The 25,780-nt window shown below is 34.7% G+C and overlaps 2 protein-coding genes across 3 annotated transcripts in view; one reads left to right on the forward strand and one right to left on the reverse strand.

Moving 5' to 3' along the window:
- Window positions 1-11,976, forward strand: part of adam19b (ADAM metallopeptidase domain 19b) — a 34,974-nt gene extending 22,998 nt beyond the window's left edge. Inside the window, exons 15-26 of one of the 2 annotated variants that reach the window (XM_055178854.2) lie at window positions 2,181-2,289; window positions 3,104-3,305; window positions 3,638-3,715; window positions 5,420-5,528; window positions 5,645-5,783; window positions 5,875-5,965; window positions 6,298-6,513; window positions 7,100-7,197; window positions 7,292-9,407; window positions 9,950-10,046; window positions 10,186-10,362; window positions 10,754-11,976. In XM_055178854.2, coding sequence (XP_055034829.2) covers window positions 2,181-2,289; window positions 3,104-3,305; window positions 3,638-3,715; window positions 5,420-5,528; window positions 5,645-5,783; window positions 5,875-5,965; window positions 6,298-6,513; window positions 7,100-7,189 — 1,034 coding nt within the window. In that variant the 3' untranslated portion in view covers window positions 7,190-7,197; window positions 7,292-9,407; window positions 9,950-10,046; window positions 10,186-10,362; window positions 10,754-11,976. The remainder of the gene's footprint in view (window positions 1-2,180; window positions 2,290-3,103; window positions 3,306-3,637; window positions 3,716-5,419; window positions 5,529-5,644; window positions 5,784-5,874; window positions 5,966-6,297; window positions 6,514-7,099; window positions 7,198-7,291; window positions 9,408-9,949; window positions 10,047-10,185; window positions 10,363-10,753) is intronic. The other variant, XM_055178856.2, reaches the window with a different exon arrangement.
- Window positions 11,977-12,139: 163 nt separating this feature from the next.
- The window catches only part of col23a1a (collagen type XXIII alpha 1 chain a), a 55,217-nt gene continuing 41,576 nt past the window's right edge, over window positions 12,140-25,780 (reverse strand). The window contains exons 12-28 of the mRNA XM_073854508.1: window positions 24,812-24,856; window positions 23,388-23,465; window positions 23,222-23,245; window positions 22,047-22,100; window positions 20,124-20,168; window positions 19,781-19,861; window positions 19,543-19,596; window positions 19,387-19,452; window positions 19,245-19,271; window positions 17,053-17,112; window positions 16,842-16,919; window positions 16,732-16,752; window positions 16,589-16,642; window positions 15,843-15,929; window positions 15,471-15,539; window positions 14,563-14,601; window positions 12,140-13,398 (exon numbers count right to left, since the gene is read on the reverse strand). Coding sequence (XP_073710609.1) covers window positions 13,351-13,398; window positions 14,563-14,601; window positions 15,471-15,539; window positions 15,843-15,929; window positions 16,589-16,642; window positions 16,732-16,752; window positions 16,842-16,919; window positions 17,053-17,112; window positions 19,245-19,271; window positions 19,387-19,452; window positions 19,543-19,596; window positions 19,781-19,861; window positions 20,124-20,168; window positions 22,047-22,100; window positions 23,222-23,245; window positions 23,388-23,465; window positions 24,812-24,814 — 888 coding nt within the window. The 5' untranslated portion in view covers window positions 24,815-24,856 and the 3' untranslated portion in view covers window positions 12,140-13,350. The remainder of the gene's footprint in view (window positions 13,399-14,562; window positions 14,602-15,470; window positions 15,540-15,842; window positions 15,930-16,588; window positions 16,643-16,731; window positions 16,753-16,841; window positions 16,920-17,052; window positions 17,113-19,244; window positions 19,272-19,386; window positions 19,453-19,542; window positions 19,597-19,780; window positions 19,862-20,123; window positions 20,169-22,046; window positions 22,101-23,221; window positions 23,246-23,387; window positions 23,466-24,811; window positions 24,857-25,780) is intronic.

A 25,780-nucleotide genomic window follows, 5' to 3' on the forward strand; every position in this document is an offset into this window, starting at 1 on the left:
GTAATGTCTTACTTTTCCCTTAAAACATGATCTTTGTCTAAGGTTTATCCTTCAGTATCCTTAAAAGTCACATATTATAATTATGACCCTACTGTGTTTTTTGTTGAGTATTATGAAAAAGTGTATTTGTTCACTTTGTAGACGGTTTCAGCAGTAACAACATAAACAAGCGGCTTTCGTGGTCATCATGTAACTTCCTGTAAACTCTGCGAAGAATAAATAACAACAAAGTAGTTTATTTATATAACAAGCAAAATAAACAACACGTAGATTATACAGGAACCCAAAACATTTGTTATTTTCCACGAGGTAGACCATTAAACAAACAGAAACCGGAAGTAAACTTCGGACCAGACGCGTATCGTGTCACCGCACGCGCGCCCGATGAAACGGTCTATAACATTGGTCGAGTCTTGCCAAGGAAGTGTCAGGAGCACACATTTAGTTATATTTTAAGGTTTTACACATTTTTAATTGCATTACTAGTGAGAACTTAGTATTGTAGTATTCAAAAATTTAATTAATTATCACAAAGGCGCTCTCTGTGTATATTTCAATAGAGCAGTAGACCCCGCGAAGCAGTGGGTTACCAGTGCATTTTATAACAGCTAAGGGGCATTGTTAGGCACGACGCGAAGCTGTTATGAAATGCACTGTAACCCCACTGCTTCGCGGGGTTTATTGCGTTTATAAAACGGCTACTTCATATGCATAGCAGGGTTTCACAAAATGAAACACAAATAAGTTGTAATTATATTAGTACAAATATTACTCTTCCGCCAAACAAAGTAGTTCCTCAGAATCAATGGTGGCTGAAACAGAGCAGTTCCCAACCAACACAGACGCAACAAAGAAAATATGACTTAAGACTGTGGTGTTTATTTTTATAAATCAACATTTATCTAAAATATGAATTATCATTTATATCGTGCAACTGTTGAAGTGATGATCAAATATGCTTGGAAGCATGCTTAACTCTTTCCCCGTCAGCGTTTTTTTTTTTTAAGTTGCCACCCAGTTTTAGTTTATTGCCTTACAGAAAAATTATATTCTTTAAATAAACATTAAATATCAAATTAAAGAGCAGACCATCCGCTTTCCAACAACAACAACAACAAAAAACGTTTCATCCTACCTTCATTTGTTCTTTTATCAGTAATCACCTCTCAAATTTTCAGAATTTTCGGAGATAATTCCATTTTTGTGAAGAACTTTTGTAAGAGATCAGATTCAGAGCTATCAAAACTTACACGTCACGCTAAATCCACCACAACGCTGTTGTGTTGAGTGAATGCCTCAGTGTTTAAGTTGGGTAAGATTGCCATCTAGTGGATAATAGCGGAAATATCAATTTAAGACTAAAACAACTCAGAGAACGTTTTCTCTTTATTGACGAAATGACTCAACAATATTTATTGACATTTATCTGGATATCGCCATAATTGTGCAAATGTAGAAAAATAAAAAAATGATTAAAGAGTGTGATGTTTATTTTCATAAATCAGTATGCAGCAACAGTGGCGCAGTGATACTTGTAATGCGGTCTGAACCGTGGGTTTACCGGGGTATTTTATCACGGCTAAGAACGCGTTTTAACCAATCAGAATGAAGAACCAGAACGAGACGTTTTATCAACAGAATTTCATTACGCTGCCTATGAAGGCTATCTGAATGTGTTTCTCTGAGCTGCCTTCATGCCAGTGAAGTCATTGCCTCATAAAAAAGTCAACTGTTTAAGTTTTCGGATGCAGCCGTCCAACGTCTAGTTAGGACACGGTGTAACATTTGCTATGATTGCGTACCAATGATTTAGTACAGTGTGTTTGGTACAAACATTACTTAATTCTTTTGAGTAATGTTGTATGATGTAAAGTCATCATTGCTTCATATTTTTTTCTTGTTCTGTGGTTTTCACCAAATCCACTGCAGTGCAGATTTACTTGTAGTACAGTTTTTGAACACACGTTAATATTTTGCTTGTGTGTTAAACATCAAGTCTTTAATTATGAAAGGTTTGCATACCTCCATCATCACCTCACATGGCCTACTGTAGTTTGCGATTTCCAGATGGGATTTACTAAAGTTTGTAACATTGACACTTTTAGTCGAAGTGTGACTGAAATCTCTTTATTTTTGCAGAATCATGTTTGTGTAGTAAATTGTCTATCTCTAAATTTCAGGTGCTCGTTCTGCTGTTGACAAGTGCTTTATTGATGTCAATAAAGCAGGTGATACCTATGGAAACTGTGGGAAAGATCTGACGGGCAGTTACAGAACGTGCACAGAAAGGTGAAATACCCTTCACTTAAACCATACAGGATGCCTTTAAATGTGTCAGACATTTTTATTTTCCTGGAAGATCTAAGAAACATGTTGTTTAGAGATTATTATTAGAAATGTTTATGTTTGACCAATAATGTTAATAATAATAACTGGGGCAGTACCCCTCTTGTAAAAGGTCCAAATATGAACCATTAAAGTGCATATATATACATTTGGTGCCAATATTTACCTCTGAGGTTTTTGACCCTTTTTTTCATATCAGTGGCGGCCGGTGACTTTTTTTAAGGGCAAATGATGCGAAGTTCGTCACAACATGTATGTAGCCCATCATGTGTGTGGTTCCTTTTTTAAAATATGTGTCGAGAGATCCTGTGTGCATCACCTGTCTTGTCAAAATAAGTGCCTGCTGCAGATGCGTCTAAAGAGTTTATGATAATAAAAGAGACGCGTTTGCCAGATACTCGCATAATCTCATGCGTAATCAAAGTTTACTGTTAAGGGTGTGTCTTGCGTGTATTTTGTGAACGTGAGCGTCTCTTTAATCATAAAGGGTTTTGACGCATGTGCAGCAAGCACTTATTTTGACAAAATACATGATGCACACAGGATCTCTCGAGGCGCAGAACACATATTTTGAAAAAAGGAACGACACACGTCACTCTGAACACTTATTTTGAATTTTCGCCCCTCGTATGAGCAGTCACGAGCCGCCACTGGTAAATATCAGTAAAAATATAAGTCATTGCCCTGTCACACAAAAGCATCTCATGTTTTGAGTCACTGATGTAAACCCATCACATGCATTTGTTTCATTGTGTAGAAATGCTAAATGTGGGAAAATTCAGTGCTTCAGTTCTGCCAGCAAACCTATAGAGTCCAATGCTGTTGCCATTGACACCAAAATGCAGATCTCAGGTCATGAGGTCCTGTGCAGAGGGACACATGTGTACCGGTCCAATGAGGGAGAAGACACTCTAGACCCAGGTCTGGTTCAGACCGGAACCAAATGTGGGGATAATGCGGTAGGTACAGAACAGATAACAATATGATTTCCAGACATGCACTTTAAATATAGACCAAAATTATCCATGACACATCTGCGTCTGCAATTTCTTATTCAATTGAATGCTTTAAATAAAAACACCACCTCCCTCCACCTATTAATAGCAAATTCTGGTTTTAGCCATTAGCTAAAATAACACCGGCGACAAGCTTCACCAACTTCCTGTTTCAATAGAAAATGTGTCACAGAATGGAAATCTCAGACAATTTCAAGTCAGTGGTGTATTTAAATTGTGTCTAATTTAGATGCACCCCCTCTTATGATGTAATGCTTCTCTTTCATGTCTTTCAGATCTGTTTTGAAGGTGAATGCCGTAATGCATCTTTCTTACAAGCAGACAAATGCAATGCCAAATGTCATGGTCATGGGGTAAGTAGGATATTGCTTCTAAATGCAAACAACTGTCTAAGCATAATATTCCCACTACACTGTATAAAAATGGTCCCTAGTTTTCACCGGGGCGGTACCTTTTCAAAAAGTACACATAAAGAGTTCATATTAGTACCCAGATACATATTGATACCAAAGAGTGCATATTAATATCCTAAAGGTACATATGGTACCAAATGTATATATATCTGTACCTAAATGGTAAATATTAGTACCTAAGAGTGCCATTTTTGCTGACAGTGTATTTCTTTATTTCTTTTCCCATGAATGTTTTGTTGTAGTGTGGGTTGTGATGAGCTGAGCTCAGGATATGATTTCACATCCTTTTCAAATGTGTTTATTTGTGCGGTTCGTGTAACATTTGTAGACTTGCAAACATAACTAATCATTGAATACAGGTCATGTCTTATAGTTGTGACTAAATGGTTTTAAAGGGGACATTTCTCAAGACTTTTTTAAAATGTTGAATAAATCTTTGGTGTCCCCAGAGTACATATGTGAAGTTTTAGCCCAAAATACCATATAGATAATTTATTATAACATGTTAAAATTGCCACTTTTTAGGTGTGAGCAAAAATGTGTGTCGTTTTAAATGCAAATGAGCTGATCTCTGCACTATCCAATGGCAGTGCCGTGGTTGGATAGTGCAGATTAATCCCTTCTGACATCACAAGGGGAGCCAAATTTCAATTACCTATTTTTTACATGCTTGCAGAGAATGGTTTACCAAAACTAAGTTACTACTGGGTTGATCTTTTTCACATTTTTTAGGTTGATAGAAGCACTGGGGATCCAATTATAACCCTTAAACATCAGGGTTCCTACGGGTCCATGAAATCCTTGAAAGTTTGTGGATCTGGGAAAAAAATTAAAGGCTCTGGAAGTTTTTAAAAATATACATACATAGATACAGGTCATTGAAAGTGCTTGAATCTATTTTATGCATGACGTTTTCTGGAAAAAATAAAAGTATCATAAAAATTCTAGACTTTTTAAGCACATGTGCTACACTGTTCACTTTAAATGCTTATATCTTCTGTATGCAAATGTTGATTCGTACCAAAATGCTTTTTTGCATAGTTGTGTTTAACACATGAAAACGTCTCGGGTTACGTATGTAACTGTTGTTCCCTGAGAAGGGAACGAGACGCTGCGTCTCCCTTGCCATACTTCCTGCGTAACGCCGGTAACGCCGTCTTTGGCAATATTTCAGATTGCGATATACTTCCTGGCTCCCGCGTCACCCTGTCTTTGTCGTTAAGCCTCACCATTGGTTGAATTTGATATACACATTCAGACGCACTTGCCCCTGGAGGCGTCCCCAAAGTGTCACAGCGCAAGTGATGCAGCGCGAGTTCCCTCGATTGGGAACTGTAACAATGTATCTTAAAAGGTAACACGATGTAACCTTACTCTCACTTGAAGTGTGTCCCCACATTTAGTCCTTGAATTTGAGGGTATTGAACCTGGAAAGTCCTTGAAAGGTCCTTATGTGGGAACCCTGAAACATGGAAAAAGTCTATTTTTCATGATATGTCCCCTTTAAAGTCACAGTGACTTGTCTTTGTCTAGAAATACATTTTGGTAAATTTAACATATTCCTCTTTTTTTTTACTGGAAATGCACAAAGCAGTTACTAATGCTATGAACTAATGTTTGTGGTTTGTCGTCTTTTTCTTGCAGTTTTGCAATAACAACCACAACTGTCATTGTGACTCCGAATGGGCACCACCGTTTTGTGACTATGCTGGTTCAGGAGGAAGCCTGGACAGCGGACCTGTGACCAAACACGGTACATTAACTCACGCACAGAACCAGAAAATCCCATTGAATTTTAACTTTTTGTTATTGTTTTACATTCACCCTTCTGTTGATGTTTGTCATTTGTTTTTCTTTTGTCTTATACAGGTCCCCTTTATCTTGTGGTTCTGGTCATCTTCATCATGTTTCTTTTGGGATTTGTTGTTTTTGGGGTCTTGTGGTGGTATTACAAACACAAGCGCCCTATCAAAGACCACACCCTTCAAAGGCCCCAAACATGCAACAAGTAATCAACTAAATTTTTTACTGCTTAAAGTGCAAATACACGATCTTTGTTTCTGATTCTGACATCAGCAAATGTGTTGTTTCTCTTTAAGTGTTCCAGAATCCACTGCGTCTAAAAGTCATAATACAACAGGTCACACAAACCCAGTGTTTCAACCAAAGAAACCACACGCTGATGAACAGGTGCGAAGTTGTTTTGAGTCAGCATGTGCTCGCATGTTATTCCAAAAACACTATTTCATGCATCTTTGGAAACTACCCAAATTTCGACATCAAATGAGTGCACTTGTAGTATAGTCATTGGTGAATATTTTTTTAAACAGCCATAAAGCTATAAAATGTTTAACGAATTGCTCCAAAGACTATAAAAAGTTAAGAAAGAATATATATTACATGCCTCTACAATAGCATAAATAGCTTTTTATTATTTTTAAAAGTGTATACCTTTCTTTTCATCACTTCTTGTACTTGCCAACTTTTTATTAATTACAGTATTTTTGTAATTACCACTGTAGGTCTGTCATCGTGCAAGTCCTTCTGGTCCATCCAGACATTCTAACATCCGTCCCACTGTGAAACCCCCTCCGATCCCGGCCTATGTTGGCCATAATCAAAGTGTTATCCATATAGAGACCTGCCCATCTCCATCAGTTCCCCCCAAAACAAGACCACTGCCCCCCAACAGACCCCCTCCACCTCGACCCACGACCAAACCCGCCCAACCTCAACAGGTAAGGGTCCTAAAATTAGTGCATAATGTTATATTGGCAAATGGCAAGACTAGAAAAATGCATTTGTAGCAATAGCAACAATACTTTGTATATGTGAAAATTATAGATTTTTTTTATGCCAACAATCATTAGGATATTAATATTTTCTAAATTTACTACCATAAATATATATAAAAAAATGTTTCATCATTATTAATATGTGTTGCTAAGCACTTCATTTAAACAAGGTAATTTTCTCAATATTTAAAATTTTTTGCACTCTCAGATTTAAATATTGTCATATCCTTCCTTATTTATTCAGCTTTTAGATGATGTATAAATCTAAATTAAAAAAAAACCCTTATGACTGCTTTTGTGGTCCAGGGTCACACAATGTGATATTATAATGTTTTGTAAAATCAATTTAAAAATTAACATATGTACTTTGTACTACACATTACTTTTTGAAGTATTAAAAACATTTCGTTTTTGCAATATTTCATTATATCTCACAGCCTTAGACTATCTGCCAGCAACTGGTTTATTCATAAAATATAGTAATGGTTAAGTGGTTATGGTTACACATAAGTATCTTTGTCTCATCCAGACATCTAGACCTAAGAATGGCTTATCGGTGGTGTCACCAGCTGAATTGCAGAAAGGGAAATCCAGTCTGACCCCTTCTGGACACTTTTAAAATGTCAGGTAATAGATAATAGATTCATTTATATCAATATATTTCTCAGAATAATGACTCATAATTACATTCATTAGTAATAATTGTTTGACATTTTTATAGTTGAAGGTTCCAAAGAGACGTTGAGCCTCGTAAGAGTGATACACCAATCAGCTCTGCACCTTTAGGATGTCAGTGAGAGTGACCAATCACAACGCTTCACTCAAAGTGATGCCCGCCTTATTGACTAACTGGAGAATTATGGATACCTGCAAACTTCAGCTTTTTTCAGGGGGATACAGCTCCTTTATTCCTGTGCCATATTCCAGTTCTTATCTTATGTCTATTTATTACAGTGACCCCAGAAAACTATAATAAAGTATGGCATTCTTAGGAGCATGGGTCATTTAAATGAATGTCTTGCACCAAGAATATGAATTGTAAAACTTGTTTTTTTGCACGAAGCAGTATCTCATTCAATTATATACATCGAGTAAACTGTAAGATAGTAGCAAACTAGTTGTATCTGATATTTACAGTCTGGCTGTTCCTTTTATATTTTTTGAACTACCTTGCACTATCAGTTCATTTATTTGAAAACTATGTTACTGTCTGTCCTCAGGAAACAGCTCTTAAAAGAAGAGGCTAATTGAAGATCAAGTCATTAGTTTTTTTTTAATAGCAATAATATTTTAAAATCTCAGAAATAAATTAGAGGTGAATTGTGTAGCACTGAGTTTATGTACAGTATATACTGCGTATTGTTTATACTATCTAGCTTGGAATTTGTAATGATGCTGGATATTATGGTGCTTTGTTTTTGATTTCTCATTTAAGAGAAATAAATTATTATTTTTATAAGGGTTTTAACGCAGGGAATGCATTTTAAGTTTAATAACTTTTTAATGTGTTTCTAAGGTTTTGTTTTTATATGGTTGTCAGCATTTTGGGAGGCAATTCAAAATTTCCAAAATACCACTTATTTTTTCTTTTCTTGGCCAGAACTTGTTTTGAGGACTATGACCAATATACTGTATTTTTGTTTAGTTTTTTTTAAAGGTTTTTTTAGTTGTAGTTAAACTGTTATTTATTCGTAGTGTAAATATGCGATGGCCTTGTTGAATCATGGTTTAGTTTTACATGAATGCTATTACTGAATGTTTGTTTACTGAAAAATTGATGGGTGCTTAAAATGTGAATGTAAAGTTGGCGTAGTATTGCAGGCTACTTAGGAAGTGTAAAACAGTCACTGCAATTTTATTTGGTCTTAATTTCGGTTTCTATTATGAGACTAAAACCCTCTTGTCCTATGCAAAATAGGCTGTAACGCAGTGCCTTTTATTAAATTTCCATCAGTGAATGTTGATGTCTCGTGTTTTATTATTTGCTGGGAAGGGGCTGATAAACATGTTTTTGTATCTCTTTGCTTTTTCTTTGTCGTGTGTCATTTTATATAGGTCCTTAAAGTTGAAATTATTTCATTAATAATTTGAAAATTGGATTGTTCGATTCATAGACTCAACTTCATGCAGAACCGACAGGTGGATGACGTCAAAGTTTCGCGAGAGCGATTAAAAAGCAGACTTCTCTGAATGAATTCTCAATCGCTCTCGCGGTACTTTTACGTCACCTGCCTGTCAGTTCTTGCAGCGCCGCACGAAATCGAACAGGTCTTATGTACAGCATGTTTCTCAGCATTGTCTTGAACAGCTGACAAATTTCTTTTTCTCAGAACTTTTTTTTTTCAGAAAAAAGGGCTTTCTTTTTTAATTAATTTTTTAAAAAGCTGTACCGCTTATACTTTTAATTGAATAAATGAACATTATTTAACCGAATCATATATTTGGATTTTATTGTACTCTCTTACCTTAGTTCTCTTATACTGGGTTTATCTGAATGTAAACAGGGTTGTTGATGCATGATATGGCCTCAAGAGAAAAATTGACATGATATGTTTGTGGTTTCATTGGGCTGTCCTAGAGGTGTGTCTGATGTAAACGCAGCTGCGGGGGACTTTTATTCTACTTCCGGTCCGTCATTTTGGCTGAATACCTTGTTCTTCTCGATCTCCCGTGAACATCGCATCGCATCGCTCGCTTGATTATTGTACAAATAACGAAGTTTCGGTGTTTTACCGCTTATTTTTTACTGAATCACCAGCAAATATTACATTTACAAATATGGACCAAATGGAAGATCCCGCTGGATCGGATAATAAACGAGCTAAAGAAGGAAAAAGGTGAGTTTTGTGTTGTAAACAAGGGCCTGTTTATCAGAGCTCAGATGCTTCGAGAGTTTGGACCGAAGCCATTTAAATACTACAAAACCTGGATTAAATTCAACATGTGACATTTAAACTAAAACATTACGGTCACTGATTGACATTATTATATTACGATCAGCTGTTTATATAAGGCGGGTTTTGCTGGACTGTTAGATACTCTACCGGCGAGTGTTATGACTGATGATGATAGCGTTTACTTTCGTTTTTTCTGTTGAATTAACTTGTTTGTTAAATAAAATTATTTATTGTGGTAACACTCAAGGACTAGACATGCGTAATATTGTTTTGCCTTATTTATGACTTTATGACTATGGCTCATTTCATTAACATCATATATGTATGTGTACTGTGTATAATAATTATGTATATTTAAATACACACTCTCACTCACACATGCATGTATAGTCACATGCCCTAGACGAGGAATCAGCACATTTTTTAATGACTTTTTGTTTCTTTTTTAAGAAGTAAACCAAGTAAACTTTTCTTTTTCACAGCAGTTGAAAATGTTAAGTGAGGACTTCAGAGAGGACAAGCTTTCAGCAGCAGCAGCAGAATCCATCACTGTATCCATACTCTAAACATCAGTTGAAGGTAGAGAGCAACATTTCTGATTTAATTTTATTTTTTACATCATACATTTGTATTTGAAATTATATTGTGCAATATAAAGAGTTATGTAAAATGCTATTCTGTTGCACTTAGTAACATCTGATGATGATTTATCCAATAGGAGCTGGGTTATCCAGAGTCCTCTCACTTTGGTCTGAGTCTAGTGTTGTCATCACAGTTGAATCAATGGGTGGTAATGAAGGAGGTGGACGTGGAGGGGAAAGGTGGAGCCTCTTTGGGGCGCGGCCCATCGTGCAGAAATCACCCACTGACCCAGGGTCAGAGACCAAAACACCTGGTAGGAACCTGTGGTTTGCTTGAGAGTAGTTCACCCAGAAATCTTCTCATTATTTACCCTAATGTCTTTCTTTGTTCTTCAGAACCCAAATGTGGAGTTATTTAACACTTTTTTTTTGAAGATTAAAAGGATTTTCTGGTTACTATGGGAGTGGACCACCTCAGTCACCATCCACTGCCATTGTAACCAGAAAACCCTAAACAATAAAAAAAATGTGCATGTGGGTTCTGATGAGCAACAAAGACATTGGGGTTTCAAACACTATGAGGGTGAGTACATAATGATTAAGTTAATTTTTGGGGGTGTAATTATCAGCCCAACTTCTTTAATTTGGGATAAAAAGGTTATTTAATGAGCAAAAAAAATGTATCATCTCTTTACTTGTCCACAGGGGGATTCACGCTGCAGTCATACTTTGGAGTTCAGAAGTCTAATACCATGGATGCCATGAAGACTCAAGTAAACCTCGTGGTTGATGATCCTGCCAAACTAAAATCTCCCAAGATCGAGATGAGCGGCGAGGAGGGAAAGAAAACATCATGCCACAGACTCAGACACAGAGATATGAACATTCTCACACCGTCTGGCTTCTGAACTCCAGAGTCTTCAACTCTCTTAAGCTTCCTCGACTTTTATACGACATACAAACCCATTGACGCACAAATCGACACGTGTCGCCATTAAAACCAGTATGGCCTCTAATGAGTAACCATATGCATTTACATCTACCCGTGTAAGATTTACCCCTTAAATTAGATAGGAGACATAGTCTTTTTTTTCTTAGTGCCAACCACTCTTGATAGTTGAATTTGCCCCTTCCCAGTAACATATGTACTGTTTTTCACATTTTTAATTGCAACATACTTGTTTGCGGACGTTACAATGTACAGATGTAAATTTATGGTGATCAGAATATGCAGAATTACCAGTAAGATACTGGATTGTTTTTATAGTGAAATACATTCATGCGTGCAACGTCTGACAGTAATCTAATTTTTGTGGACCATCTATAAAAGCTTATTGTGTATACGCATTTATACATCATTGACTGCAGCACATATTTTAAATGTTAAAACATTTCATAACGTCAACATGTTTGACTTAACATGGTCAGGTATTCATTATTATTCTGCGTAGTTGAAACATCTTTAATGGCCGTTTTGTAACTTTTTATTTCTAAAGTGTCAGAATTTCTAATTTATTAGTTTGTTTATTAATGATACAGTATGGATGTGGTATTTTGTGTGTAGTAAGCTACAGATTTGTATTGGCATGCTGGCAGCACCTCATGTCTGTCACTGGGTTTGCACTTCTTCTGAAATCTTTTTTTTATACTACTTTGTGTTACTGTGAGTTTGACAGTAGCTGTGTTTTATAGTTTTTACGTATGCTGTATCATTTTGCTTTTTTGTACATTTTTTATAACATTGCCTTTAAAATATTCCACTTCCTGCTCAACTTGAACATTTGTTTTTTTGTAGTGCAGGATCCATTCATTCCTATAAGACAGAAATGACTTGCGACACAGGCCAAACTCATTTTATATGTTGTATTGCTAGCGCATTACTTGTTCATATTTCTCAGTAATAAAACATTGCTTATAAGCACAGTGAATCATGTTGGTTGTATCATTGCATTCCTTATTAGTCAAAAAACAGATCAAGGTTAATAAAATAAAAAAATCCAAACATAGGTAGACAAACTAATTTATGTTTTATAAAACGCATCAATATGTATATTGACAATCATGATAAGGATGTTGTTTCTTAAACCATACAAACTATTAAACACACTGTTCAGCAGCAAAATATTTCAAAATCTTTAAAAAGAAAACATTCTTGTGTTGAATAAACACAGTAAAGAAAGTAAAACTAGTTCAACAATAGCACATTCTGGAAATTTCATCCCACACTTTCATGTTTGGTTTCTAAAACATCTCAATAATGTTACTGGTCAATCAAGACAATATTTCAATATTTTACTTAATTCACTTTACCAACATTTTGTCTGCCAAATAATGCCATAAATCCTAACGTACACTGTGTAGTAATATATATATATATAAACCTTTATATAAACTGATGTCAGGTTATTGACGATTAACAATAAATATTTGTGAAAAGCTTATGTATCCCTGAAATAGGACATGCCACCATAATGGAAATGTATGCTAAACATGCTAAAACTTCAAGAGAAACATCTAATCTAGACGTCCTTCTCGGTGTTAAATCTCAGGTAGCCAAGCAAATGAAATGAGATTAAAACAGCATCTTAAATGTTTTCTTCGCTTTCATGCTATGAATAAAAGTTTGTCGAATTAAAAAAAAGCGCCTTCAGCTTCAAAAAGCAACAGTACAAACCATAAATTACTATGAACAAACACATGAAATATGTATAAAAAATTGTGATGTGAAATAAAAGGCAGGTAGTCGCAGTTAACATATATCATACAAAGTATCACAACACAAATATCTGCATACAAAATCTATATAAATGTATATGCAGCAGATTCAAAAGACACAATAACACACTCTTTCAATGCTGCACTGTTTTAAAAAAAATAGTAGTGTTTCCTTTAACTGTATGATTGTAATAATTGCCATCGAAAACTTGGCCTTAAGGACTCATTACCCGATACTTTCTTTGTTTTTGCTTATATAAAAAATAAACCAAACATAACAGTAACAAAAAATAAATCATAAATTACTGTTCAATAATATTCTCACAATCTGCTCTGTATCATTTCAATGCCACAAACTCATTTATCACTGCAGTCTTCCTACAAAGCAACTGCATCCATGAGGCCAATCCCAATCTCGCACGATCTCCGACAACTCAATTAGGTTCCTTCGTGAAAAATATTGAGCTTCATGAAGGCTTTTTGCAACCTTGTTTGACCTGCACATTGAGGACAGTCAAGATGAACTGATATTGTTGAGATTCTGACCCATTAAGTCATTTAAACTCTTATGGATTTATAAAGGAAGATCACGGCTGAGAAAGACGCTTCCTCTTGAGTTTCTGAAGCATCTGTTCCTTTAAAAACAAACAGGGAGGGATGTGATGTGAAATCTTCATTGATGTGGTGGCACGCAGCATGCAACAGTCCTCGAGTAAACTCACACTGCAGGCGGGACACTTTTGAACACTCCGTAAAAAATCCTCTTTGGTTGATAAAGCCAAAAACTAGCAGCCACTGTTTGGTTTAAAATCTCAGATAAAAAAGTAATACTGATGAAAGTCTTTATAAAATGTAAAAATATTTCAATTATGAAAGCTGTATAAAATTGCAATATATATCACATCAATATGTACAGACGACATGTCGCAGGTTACACATCACTGCAAAAAACAAACACAACAACAAACAATATTAGGACAACAACAGTCAGTTCAAGCAATTCAAATCAGGTTATATGCTGTTAAAATGATGCACATTTAGTTATTTTTTTAATGGACAGCATTAAAGTTACACGCACACAAAAATGTATGTAAGAAATATTTGATGACGGGCTGTTAAATTATAAAAAAAATAATGCACACTCAAGGTGGTAATGCGGCACAAGGCGAAGCGTTATTGTCAAATAATTCAAAAGACAGGAGCAAATTTGTCAATAAAGTGGAAATATCATTACTTTTTCAATGCTTAAGTGCTATAATTGTGTCCCCATTGCTTCTATCAACCCAGAAAATGTGAAAAAAAATCAACCCAGCAACTTAGTTTTGGTAAATCATTCTTTGCAAGCATGTGAAGAAAAGTCATTGTAATTTGCCTCCCCTTGTGATGTCAGAATGGGATAATACTGCCCCTTAATCTGCATTATCCAACCACGGCACTGCCATTTAGTGCAGAGATCCATTCATTTACATTTAAAGGGACACACCCAAAACAATTTGCTCACACCTCACCTACAAAGTGGCAATTTTTATATGTTATAATAAATCATCTATGGGGTATTTTGAGATAAAACTTTGAAGACGGACTCTGGGGACACCAAAGATTTATTTGACATCTTAAAAAAATCTTGTGAAATGTTCCCTTTAAGACATTTGACATGTCAGGTGTGGGTTTATCGTAAAAATAATGCATACCCATGAAACATTTCTAAACCAATCAGAATAAAGCATTCAACAGCCCTGTGGTATAATGTACAGTATATTACAGTATTCCCAAAGCTGTAAAGGTAGTGTTATACTAACCTTGTGCCAACAGCCTGGTATTGGAAGTCCATCTGGACCCTTTAGAAGCAGGACATATAAAATATTAAATGCATTTCATTATGAATCTCAAAAATATAAAAAGTAAAACACAAATTATATCGGCGAAAACAAATGTTGCACAAAAAATCCTTATAACAGTAACTGAGTTCAGACCAGCATGCATTTTTAATACATTTAAATTTCTAATGGTTAACATGAACACACCAACCTTAAAAACACAACACATCATCAAAATAAAACCTTTTCAGATTTGTGAATGCAAACACACCAACTTAATCCACTTGTATGTATGCATGTATTTCAGTCTCAATGTCAATGTTAAACATCAGTTTTATTTTAATATAGCGCGTTATAATCCACCACAGGCATGATTGTATGTATTTTGTACAAAGTATAGTATAGGTGACAGGGTAGATAAGTAGATAAAAGACAAGGAAGGTCAGAAAACTGCAGGCAATAGTGAAATAAACAGAGTAGAGATGGGTGATTATATAATTGCAGGTGCATTTGGTGTTCAAAGGCATTATTTTTTAAGTGTTTTTTTTTCAAATGGTTACATTTATAATTATATTAATAATTTGGTAGTCACTGTCATGGATCTCAAGATGTTACAGGCCATAACAATATAATATTTTCTGCAAAAACTGTCCCATATAGCTATAAAAATCATGATTTTTTCTACTGTCAATTCTGTTACTGTCAACTCTGTTACCAAGGTAGAGTAACAGTTTTGACTGGCCTGTAATATATTGTGATTCTACCAAATTATTACCAAATAGAAAAAATAAGGTCTTTGGACATCAAATTTACCTGCAGTTAAATAATCACCCATATATTTATGTATAAGAGATAGATAGAGAGAAAAACAACAGGCCGATATACTGTACCAGTGGGCAGGGGGCTTCTGCGACCAGCTGCCCTGTTTCCACTGGCTCTTTTTTACATCCATCAGAGCCCTGTTAGCATAAGCACACATATAGAATACACACTCTCACAAAGACTAAAAACATACACAAACACACTGGAAAGACCATTGAAAGTGAAGAGAAATAGACCAGCAGCTCATGGAAATATACAGAGGAAAAGACGAGGAAACATGAAATAAAAGAGAAGCGTGTCTGTGAAACGTCTGTGTTCCCAGATGGATACGCTTTGTTATTCCTATCGGAATGACCCGCTTGTTTATTCACCTGATTTACAGCAGTATGAATCTGTAAGACATCAACAAACATAAACATCAGAAAAGCACAAGCACGCACCACAGGGCAGGGCTGATCCAGTCCCGGGGGTCCCTGTTCCCCTTTCTTTCCTTTGAGACCCCTCTTTCCAACAGAACCACGATCCCCCTTTGAACCCAATGAACATGGAGTTTATTTGAATGCCACACACCGACTCCCAACAAAATTCAATATTCCAGAATGTAATTTCATGTTTTATGAATAAAGTTATGCTGGGCAAAGATTAATCGCGATTAATCGCATACAAAATAATTAGTTTTTTTTTTTGCATAATATGAGTGTGTGCTGTGTGTAATTATTATGTATATATACACACATTTATGTATGTATTTAAGAAACATTTATATATATATATATATATATATATATATATATATATATATATATATATATATATATATATATAAATGTATATATATAAATATATATAATATATATAAATGTTTCTTAAATACACGATTTTATATATACATTTTTATATATATATATATATATATATATATATATATATATATATATATATTTATTTATTTATATTTTTATATATTATATATAAACAAAAAATATATATATAAATACAAAATTTCTAAAAATGTATATATGTATGTGTCTGTGATTAAATATACATAATTATTACACACAGCACAGACACATATATTATGCAAAAATGCACTTTTATTTTGTATGGGATTAATCGCGATTAATCTTTGCCCAGCACTAGACAATCTGATTCGCCAAGAGAGCTTGAGGTGAATATAATCTCCTACCTTTTCCCCCATCAAGCCACGCTCGCCCCTGTCTCCTTTAATGCCAGGAAAACCCTGTAATAGAGAAACACAATATTAAACTCACAAGCTTTGAAGGATTAAGTTGCTTTTCCACTGAGACTAAAATGCAGATTGCTACTTACATCTAATCCAGGTTCCCCTTGTTTTCCCTATAAACAAATTGAAGTGATATTTATGTGGTACAGGATAGCTGCCATTTTATGATAAGGGTTAAACATGCTTGGTTGGCAAATTTTCCCTTTTCGCCCTTGGTGCCAGGCAGGCCAACTAATCCTGTTGCCCCTTGAGGCCCTTGAGGACCCTGGTGGCCCTATAACACAGAATAAAAAAAGAAATACTTTTAGAAAAAAAAACTAATAATAATCCTTGAAATGGTTACATGACTGTATAATAATGTGAATATGGCTTTTGTTAGCTAATGCATTATTTGGGATTGTTCTTACTGGAATTCCTGGAGCGCCAGTATCTCCCTTTTCGCCTTTGAAACTTTCACCTGGATCACCCTACATGACATTTAACACATCTTTAGAAATCAATTAAAACTTTACTGCAAATCTCAGTGTTTAATAAAATTCATAAAAGACCTAAATTACATTTATGCATTTGGCAAATTTTTTATATAAAGTGACTGACAAGTAAGGCTGCAACAACTAACAATTATTTCATAATCGATTAATCGGGTAATTAATTCTCGATTAATCGACTAATTGGATAAAAACATTAATATCACTCACTTTAAATTAGGGTATTCATGTGTAGAAGTGTACTTATAAAAGTGCAAAAGCTACACACTTTACTCTTTAATATTTACTAATATCAACTTTTCGATTTTGATATTTTAAGCCTTAAATAAAAAAGTTTGTGCTTTTAAATAGTAAAAGATCTGTAAATATAAAATATAAATAAACAAAATGAATTGAGTCTTCAAAGATGTGCTGGTGAGGATTAATACTCATTTTAATCTTCAACTTTAAACCTTGATGAGAATTATCATTATTCATTATTTACAAAATAAATAAGCCATTATGATATGAAAGTGATATACATGCGCTGTTACAGTAATAAAAAATGGGATTTCCCCCTTACTTTAAAGGATTAATCAATTTTCTTTAAAAAATCCAGATAATTTACTCACCACCATGTCATCCAAAATGTTGATGTCTTTCTTTGTTCAGTCGAGAAGAAATTATGTTTTTTCAGGAAAATATTCCAGGATTTTTCAATCTCAAACAAGGCATAAGGGTCTTATCTAGGGAAACGATTTTCATTTTTGACAAGAAAAATAAAACTTCCCTTCTATCTCCGGTCCTGTGATGCGCCAGCGCAATCTCATGTAATTGCATAATGCCGTGGAAAGGTCACGTGTTACATATATGAAATGCACACTTGTGGACCATTTTAAAACAATAAACTGATACAACAACGTCTGAACGGTCCTCTTTCTCCACACTTGTAAACACTCGGGCGTAGTTTCACATACGTCATCCGTGACCTTTCGGCATGATGGCGTATTACGTGAGGTTGCGCTGCCGCGTCACAGGACCGGAGATAGACGAGAAGTTGTAGTTTAAAGTGCATATTTTTTATTTGTCAAAAATGACAATCGTTTCGCTAGATAAGACCCTTATGCCTCATTTGGGATCGTTTTGAGTTCTTTGAAACTGCAATTTTAAGCTGAATAAAAACTGTTACGTGTTGGGGTCCACCAAAGTCCACCAAAATCAGAAAAATCCTGAATGTTTTCCTAAAAAAAACATAATTTCTCTCGACTGAACAAAGAAAGACATCAACATTTTGGATGGACATGGTGGATGACATGGTGGTGAGTAAACCACCTGGACCTTTTTTAAAGACAATTCACTAATCCTTTACAAGATTAATTGCAATTAATCACATACAAAATAAAAGTTTGTGTTTGCATAATATATTTGTAAATTTACTGTGTGTATAGATTATGTATATATAAATACACACATACATGTATGAATTTAAGAAAATGTTTATCAGTTATATATTTTTATATATTTTTAAAATAAAATATATCAATATATATATATAAATATACATGTAAATGTTTCTTAAATACAAACATTAATTTGTGTGTATTTATATATATATAAAATAATTACACACATTATAAATTATGCAAAAACTTTTATTTTGTATGTGATTAATCGCAATTAATCGTTTGACAGCCCTATTTAAAACAGATACTTAGTTTGTGGTTCAATACTATTTTTATGAAAACCCAACAACAAATTACAAAATTAAACCTTTATTAACCAAGTGTTCGTTTGCACATTTGTGCAACGCACCTCGTGCTGTAAAAAGAAACAGCGGCTGACTTTATTTAAAAGTGCACAGACGTATGGCGGTGGTGCGGGAGCAAGTAATGTCACAGACCAACTTATCACTAATGAAATGTGTTGATAACAATTCAGTTTTATTGATTTCTTGTTGCAGCCCTAATTATATATTTTAATCAGTATGTGTGTTCACTGGGTTCGAACCCATGACCTTTTGCACTGCTAATGCAATGAGATATACAGGATGCTTTAGCTTTTATGCTTGTAACTGGAAGTGTTTATTCTACTGAATAAACTACAACTTGTAAACATAATAAAAAAATACCTACTTTGGGGCCTGGCATGCCACGATGACCCTGAAAATGATGACACCGATTTTAATATGAATGTTCTTGCACACAAGAAACTATTATCTGATCAATGTATCAGAATGCATGTTATTAATAGTCATATTATAAAAATATATCTCACCATGTATCCTGGAGGTCCTGCTGGTCCAGGAGGCCCTGGTGGTCCTGGTTGTGAAATCATCTGAACCTGTAGACAGTTGTAAAAACCGCTAGTGAACCATAGTTATCCAGTAATGTCTTTACTAATCAGATGCTATTAGTGTCCAATAATACTCACCAGATTATCCTCTAGTATAGAATCTCCTTTCTCTCCTTTCTGTCCATCAACTCCCTGTGACAAAGAAATTGTGACAAAAAATTGATTTTCAGTCATTTTAACACCCCAAAAAAGTTATAGATTTGCAGCTTAAAGAACCACTGACTGAAAGGTTTTACAGGGAACCAAAAAATGGTTCTTCTAAGAGCACCTTTACTTTTAAGGGTGTCATATGATTTTTTATGTTTTTAATACTTACAGAAGGACCAGAAAGACCCATTTCTCCTTTCTCCCCTTTCTCTCCGGCTTCACCAGGCTCTCCGGTGTCTCCCTTATCACCCTAATGCCAAATAAATGCAAATATTAATGTCCATGAACCTTTGAGACGTTCATACAGAACATAGTTAGATATTTAACAACAAAAAGAAGCTTAGGAAAACCTGTCACAATGTTACTATGGTGCTTATGTTAAAAGTTATACTTTTTATACAACTATAAAAGTTGTTAGTGTGTTTCTATTGGCTATTCACTGTGGTTGCAAGGGCATTGCTAACCACTAACAAAATGTGGATTTACGGGGTTAAAAAAACACTAATTGTCACCTTTTCACCATCAAGCCCAGCAGGCCCAGGCAAGCCAAGTTCACCCTGTTTAAATAAAGAAACATACAGAAAATATGCTGAAAGAGAATATTCATTTGCTTTAACCGATTTTGCATTAAAATCACTCACATGAACAAAACCTTAACTCTTTCCCTGCCATTGACGAGTTATCTCGTCAATTAAAAGAAAACGCTTCCCTGCCAATGACGACGTTTTTACGGCAATCCATGAGTAGGAATAAGCAAAAATTCATGTCTATCGCTCTTAATAACCTTTTAAACATCAAATCCCAAACAAAATTTTTCTTAATAGCTATTTCCTGAGAGGTGTACCGTCCTAAATGCTTAAAGGGATAGTTCACCCAGAAATGAAAACAATGTCATCAATGACTCACCTCATGTCGTTCAAAATTCGTAAGACCTCCGTTCATCTTCAGAACACAGTTTAAGATGTTTTGTATTAAGTCCGAGAGCTTTCTAACCCTCCATTGACAATCTAGTAATGGTTTTACTGTCCATGTCCAGAAAGGCAACAAAAACATTATCTAAGTAGTCCATGTGACATCAAAATACATTTTGGTCCAAAAAAAATAAAATTACGACTTTATTCAGCATTGTCTTCTCTTTCGCGTCTGTAGTGAACCGCATCCGCGAGACTAAAGTCACATGATATCAGTGACGCGGATGACGCGTTATCCTCAGACATGTTTGCAAACTTTTTTTTTTCAAATTTACAGTGTGCGTCTCTCTCAGACTGTAAACGAAGCCTGGGCGCACAAAAAATAACAACAAAAAAACAGCTGGGGCGCACCAGATAACACATTAGCCGTGTCTGCTGTCACTGACTTAAGTCACTTTAGTCTCGCGCATGCGCCCCACAACAGACGCACGCGGAAGAGAAGACAATGCTGAATAAAGTCGTAATTTTTGTTAATTTTGGACCAAAATGTTATTTTCGATGCTTCAACACATTCTAACTGACCCACTGATGTCACATGTACTACTTTGATGATGTTCCCACCACCTCCCTGGACATGGACAGGATACCGCACATAGATTCTCAATGAAGGGTCATCAAGCTCCCGGACCAAACACAAAACACCCTAAACCGTGATCCGAAGATGAACGGAGGTCTTACAAGTTTGGAACGACATGAGGGTGAGTCATTAATGACATTATTTTCATTTTTGGGTGAACTATACCTTTAATCTAATCCAAAGATGGATGTCCATCCACATGCACATGACATTTTGATTTCGGTTTTAAAATATATATATATATATATATATATATAATTTATTTATTTATTTATTTATGCATTTGGCAGACGCTTTTATTCACAGCGACTTACAATGCATTACAAGCTATGCATTTTTATCAGTACATCAGTTCCTGGGTTCGAACCCATGACACTTTGCGCTGCAAATGCTCTACCACCAAGTTATACAGGAACATGCATGAAAATAAAGTGGAGGAGTTGCTAAAACGTACAAATAAAGATCATATTAGATGTTTTAATGACTATTTAGACCATTGGAATCGCTAGACAAGGGCTTAATGTACTTATCTTTATGAAAACCTCAATTTCGACATTTATACTTTCTTTTGCCTTTAGCTCAAAATTAGACATTCCGACTCATTTTGCCAGCACGGGTCATATATTTCCGCTATTATCCACTAGGTGGTTCTCTTATCCAACTTATAAAACACTAAAGCATCCACTGATCCAAAAACAGTAAAAAATTTTTTTTTTTTTGAAAGCAGATGGTCTGTTCTTTCATTTGATAATTTTATGTTTTTATATTTAAAGAAGGACATTTTCTGGAAAGCATTAAACTTTTGTAAAAATCATAAAAATGCTTTCGCTGGCTGGTAACTTTTTTTTAAAACACTGAGTTTCTGTTAAAAGTTGTATACAATTCACCTTTGCCCCTTCTTTTCCTGACGGTCCCGGTGGTCCTGGAGGGCCAGGTGGCCCCTGTATAAGGAGCAAATAAAAAATTAATAATTTACTCTTAATAAAATGCTCTTTTATTTTGATTTTAGGAACCACAAACCTCTGATAAATTTCTTTTTACAAACCACAAACCTCTTCCTTATAACAACTGCTATAAAACATGCTCTCATATAATTCTTACTGAATCATTTGTGGGATTTAAATACCTTTTATTTAAGTTAATGTTTTACTTTAGACTGACAAACCTAATTTTTCAATTTCCTTGATAACATATTTGAATACATTCCTGAAATGCTGTGCTGTCAAGGTCTGTGGTTTGATTATAATGTTTATGGTGTGTAATTCACCTCCATTAGCCATTCAACAAAATACAGGCCTTCAAAAAAAAAAAACATCCAGCACACTTAAACAGCCATTAACATGTAAACACAAGACCCATTCCTCAAATGACCAAGTTATGCATATGTATATATTCTCAGATCATAGACATGCAAAACATTTTCTACTAATTGCATCCAAATGTGTAACTTTATCCTGTTATGTTACATAAAACATTCCAATAACACGGCACACAGTGAAATTATTTTGCTGATCATTTGCAAGGCATATAAAAAAATAAATATACCACATTTGTCAGTCACGCATATTTCACTGACCTGTGTGGACACCAGATGCTTTAATAGTATAGATGTAAAAACATCTTTGGCATAGTGATGTCTTACTGCACTGTAAAAAAATACTTTGCTGCCTTAAAATTTTTTGTTGAATCAACTCGGATTTACAAGTCATTTCAGCTCACTATTATTTATCTTGACTAGAGGTGAGTTGTTAAAACTACAGGTGAGTTGTTATAACTTATAAAATTAAGTTGACTTTTCTCAACTATATTTTATAAGTTGTGAAAACAAAAGATTTTTAAGGCAGCAAAGTATTTTTTACAGTGTGATGAATTTACATTAAAACATTGCAACAATTATTTTTATGTTGAAACTTATTTATGTGAAAATCCTGAATTATTCATACAACATAATGTTTTGAATTTAGGTCATACACACACAGTAAGTATTTGTTAACTCTAAACTCTTGCTGTAAGTCAATAAAAGTAAAAATGGCAAGCCATGCTACAAATACTCTTACAGTACCGAGACACTGATGGTTTTAATGGCCTGCCAGAGAAAATCAAGCAATATTCAGATTTAAATACATGTACTGAGATTTTCTTTTGCTAATTTTCTTTTAATCTGATTGTTTATTTATCAGCTTGTTCAGCATTCTGTGGTTTTATAACTTTGCTAAATCAAAGCTCACCTGAAAAGCCTCTAAGAGTTTGCCATTGAAGTCAATTATGTCATCAGAAGCTGATGTCCCCTTCTCACCAGGACGGCCCTGAAACCACAACATCCTCGAGTTTAAACATACAGTATGACAAGTTCAAGTAATCACCATGATTACACGCTTAAGACATTTCTATAATACAGGCAAATTATACAAAAAAATGAGAATATTGGCATATTTGTTTAGATCTTTGTATCTTTGTTTATTTAAAGTGTTTAGTGTCTTAATGTAGTGTATGATAAGGGTGGGCATCCTCTAGAGTTAAACATTGATTTTTACCGTTTTGGAATCCATTCAGCCGATCTCCGGGTCTGGCGGTACCACTTTTAGCATAGCTTAGCACAATTCATTGAATCAAATTAGACCGTTAGCATTGTGCTAGAAAATTTCAATATTTTTCCTATTTAAAACTAGACTCTTCTCTAGTCACATGGTATACTACACAGCAAAAAATGATTTTCAAGAAAAAAATTATTAGTATTTTTGTCTTGATTTCAGTAAAAAATACCCCAATGGGGTAAGCAAAAAATCGTACATTTTTTTCTTAAACACTAAATTCAAGAAAAATTACCCATTGGCAGATTTTTTTTTTTTTGCTTGTTTTATGCACAAAATCACATAAATTAGATTTTTTTTGTCTAAAAACTCGATTCTTGCTCATCAAGAAAAAGCATCTTAATTTTAGAATATTTCAAGATATTTTTACTGAAAACAAGACAAAAATACTAAGAATTTTTTTTCTTGAAAATATTTTTTTTGCAGTGTAAGACTGACGTAAAATTGTAAAAGTTGCGATTTTCTAGGCAGATATGGGTAGGAACTATACTCTCATTCTGGCTTAATAATCATGGACTTTACTGCTGTAACATGGCTGCAGCAGGCACGAAAATAGTCCCCTGCTATTGAAAGTTACCAAGGGGACTATTTTCGGGCAGTGCGTAATATCAATACGCCTCCTGCAGCCATATTACAGCAGCAAATTCCTTAACTATTACGCCAGAATGAGAGTATAGTTCCTAGCCATATTTGTCTAGAAAATCACAACTTTTAATTTTCCGTTGGTCTTAGTATCTGATGTAACTACAGAAAAGTCAAGTTTTTAATCGGAAAAATATCGAAACTCTTTGGTTATTTCATAGCGCAATGCTAATGGTCTAATCAGATTCAATGGATTATGCTAAAAGTGGCACCGCCAGACCTGGAGATCAGCTGAATGGATTCCAAAACGGTAAAAATCAAATGTTTAACTCTAGAGGAGCGGGGAAATTAGCATATTTTCAAAAAAGTGGAGTGTCCCTTTAAGAATCAAACATATTCCAAATGTTAAACTGCTTACACCTGTTAGCGTGATTTTTTTGTACTTTTAAGGAATGTATAATGAATCTGGTTGCCTTTACCATTTCACCCTGGAGTCCTTGTTCTCCAACATCTCCCTTATCTCCCTGCCAAACACAAAACAAATCAATACAACAACACAAGTTTTATAGGTCTCATAATGTACCAACTTGCCTGATCACGCCAAATTAAAGAAATAATGTACGCTTTTATTACACGACACTCTAAAATGCTAGATTCTGATTGGTCGCGACATTCCAATGTATGTTACTCCGAGATAAAAACCGGCTAAAACTAATAACACACGGCTTTGACAGGAAAAGTTTAATATTACACAAATATTAAATATAAATATGTCTTTGAATAACATATATGATATTATATTAATATTAATAAATGATTAAATGAAAAGTGTGTTGACATCTGAACGTCTTGTCTCGTCTTATTTTAAAACCAAAAGTAAACGTGTTTTTCTCGTGGAAGGTCTGCATTTGTTAAAAATGAGCATATTAAATATTTCAAATCAATATTTAATGCTCCTTACCTTACGTATGAGGTAAATAGCTGTGTAATAAGTGGGATAATGAATAGGCAGCAAGATGTTATTGCGAAATATTTATACACTGTCTGCTGCATATACATGATCCTTTATTTAAAATATGCTGGATTAAAAGGGGTGAACCCAACCAGTCGGATTGTAATTAAACATATTCTGGGTTGTTTTAACCCATTGTTGAGTCAAATATAATCATTTTATGGGTTTCTTTAACCAAACCGTCGCATTTGTCGCTTTGTGACCCAGCGCTGGGTTGAAAATAATAAATCTGATTTCTTTGTCTACAGCCTTAGACAATAGTACCTTTAGCCACATTACTGCTACAACGTGCAAGCCAACAAATTTAGAAAATCTTTTTGGTAAAATTATCCTGTCGGTCATTGCCCGTGGGTGGGGCTTTATCAGTATGATGTCATATTAACAAGTGAATGTCTAATGAGACTGCTTGGGTTTGATGGGGATCGACACACGTCCA

The sequence above is a fragment of the Misgurnus anguillicaudatus genome, chromosome 16 (genome assembly GCF_027580225.2).
Source record: "Misgurnus anguillicaudatus chromosome 16, ASM2758022v2, whole genome shotgun sequence".
Taxonomy (NCBI): Eukaryota; Metazoa; Chordata; class Actinopteri; order Cypriniformes; family Cobitidae; genus Misgurnus; species Misgurnus anguillicaudatus.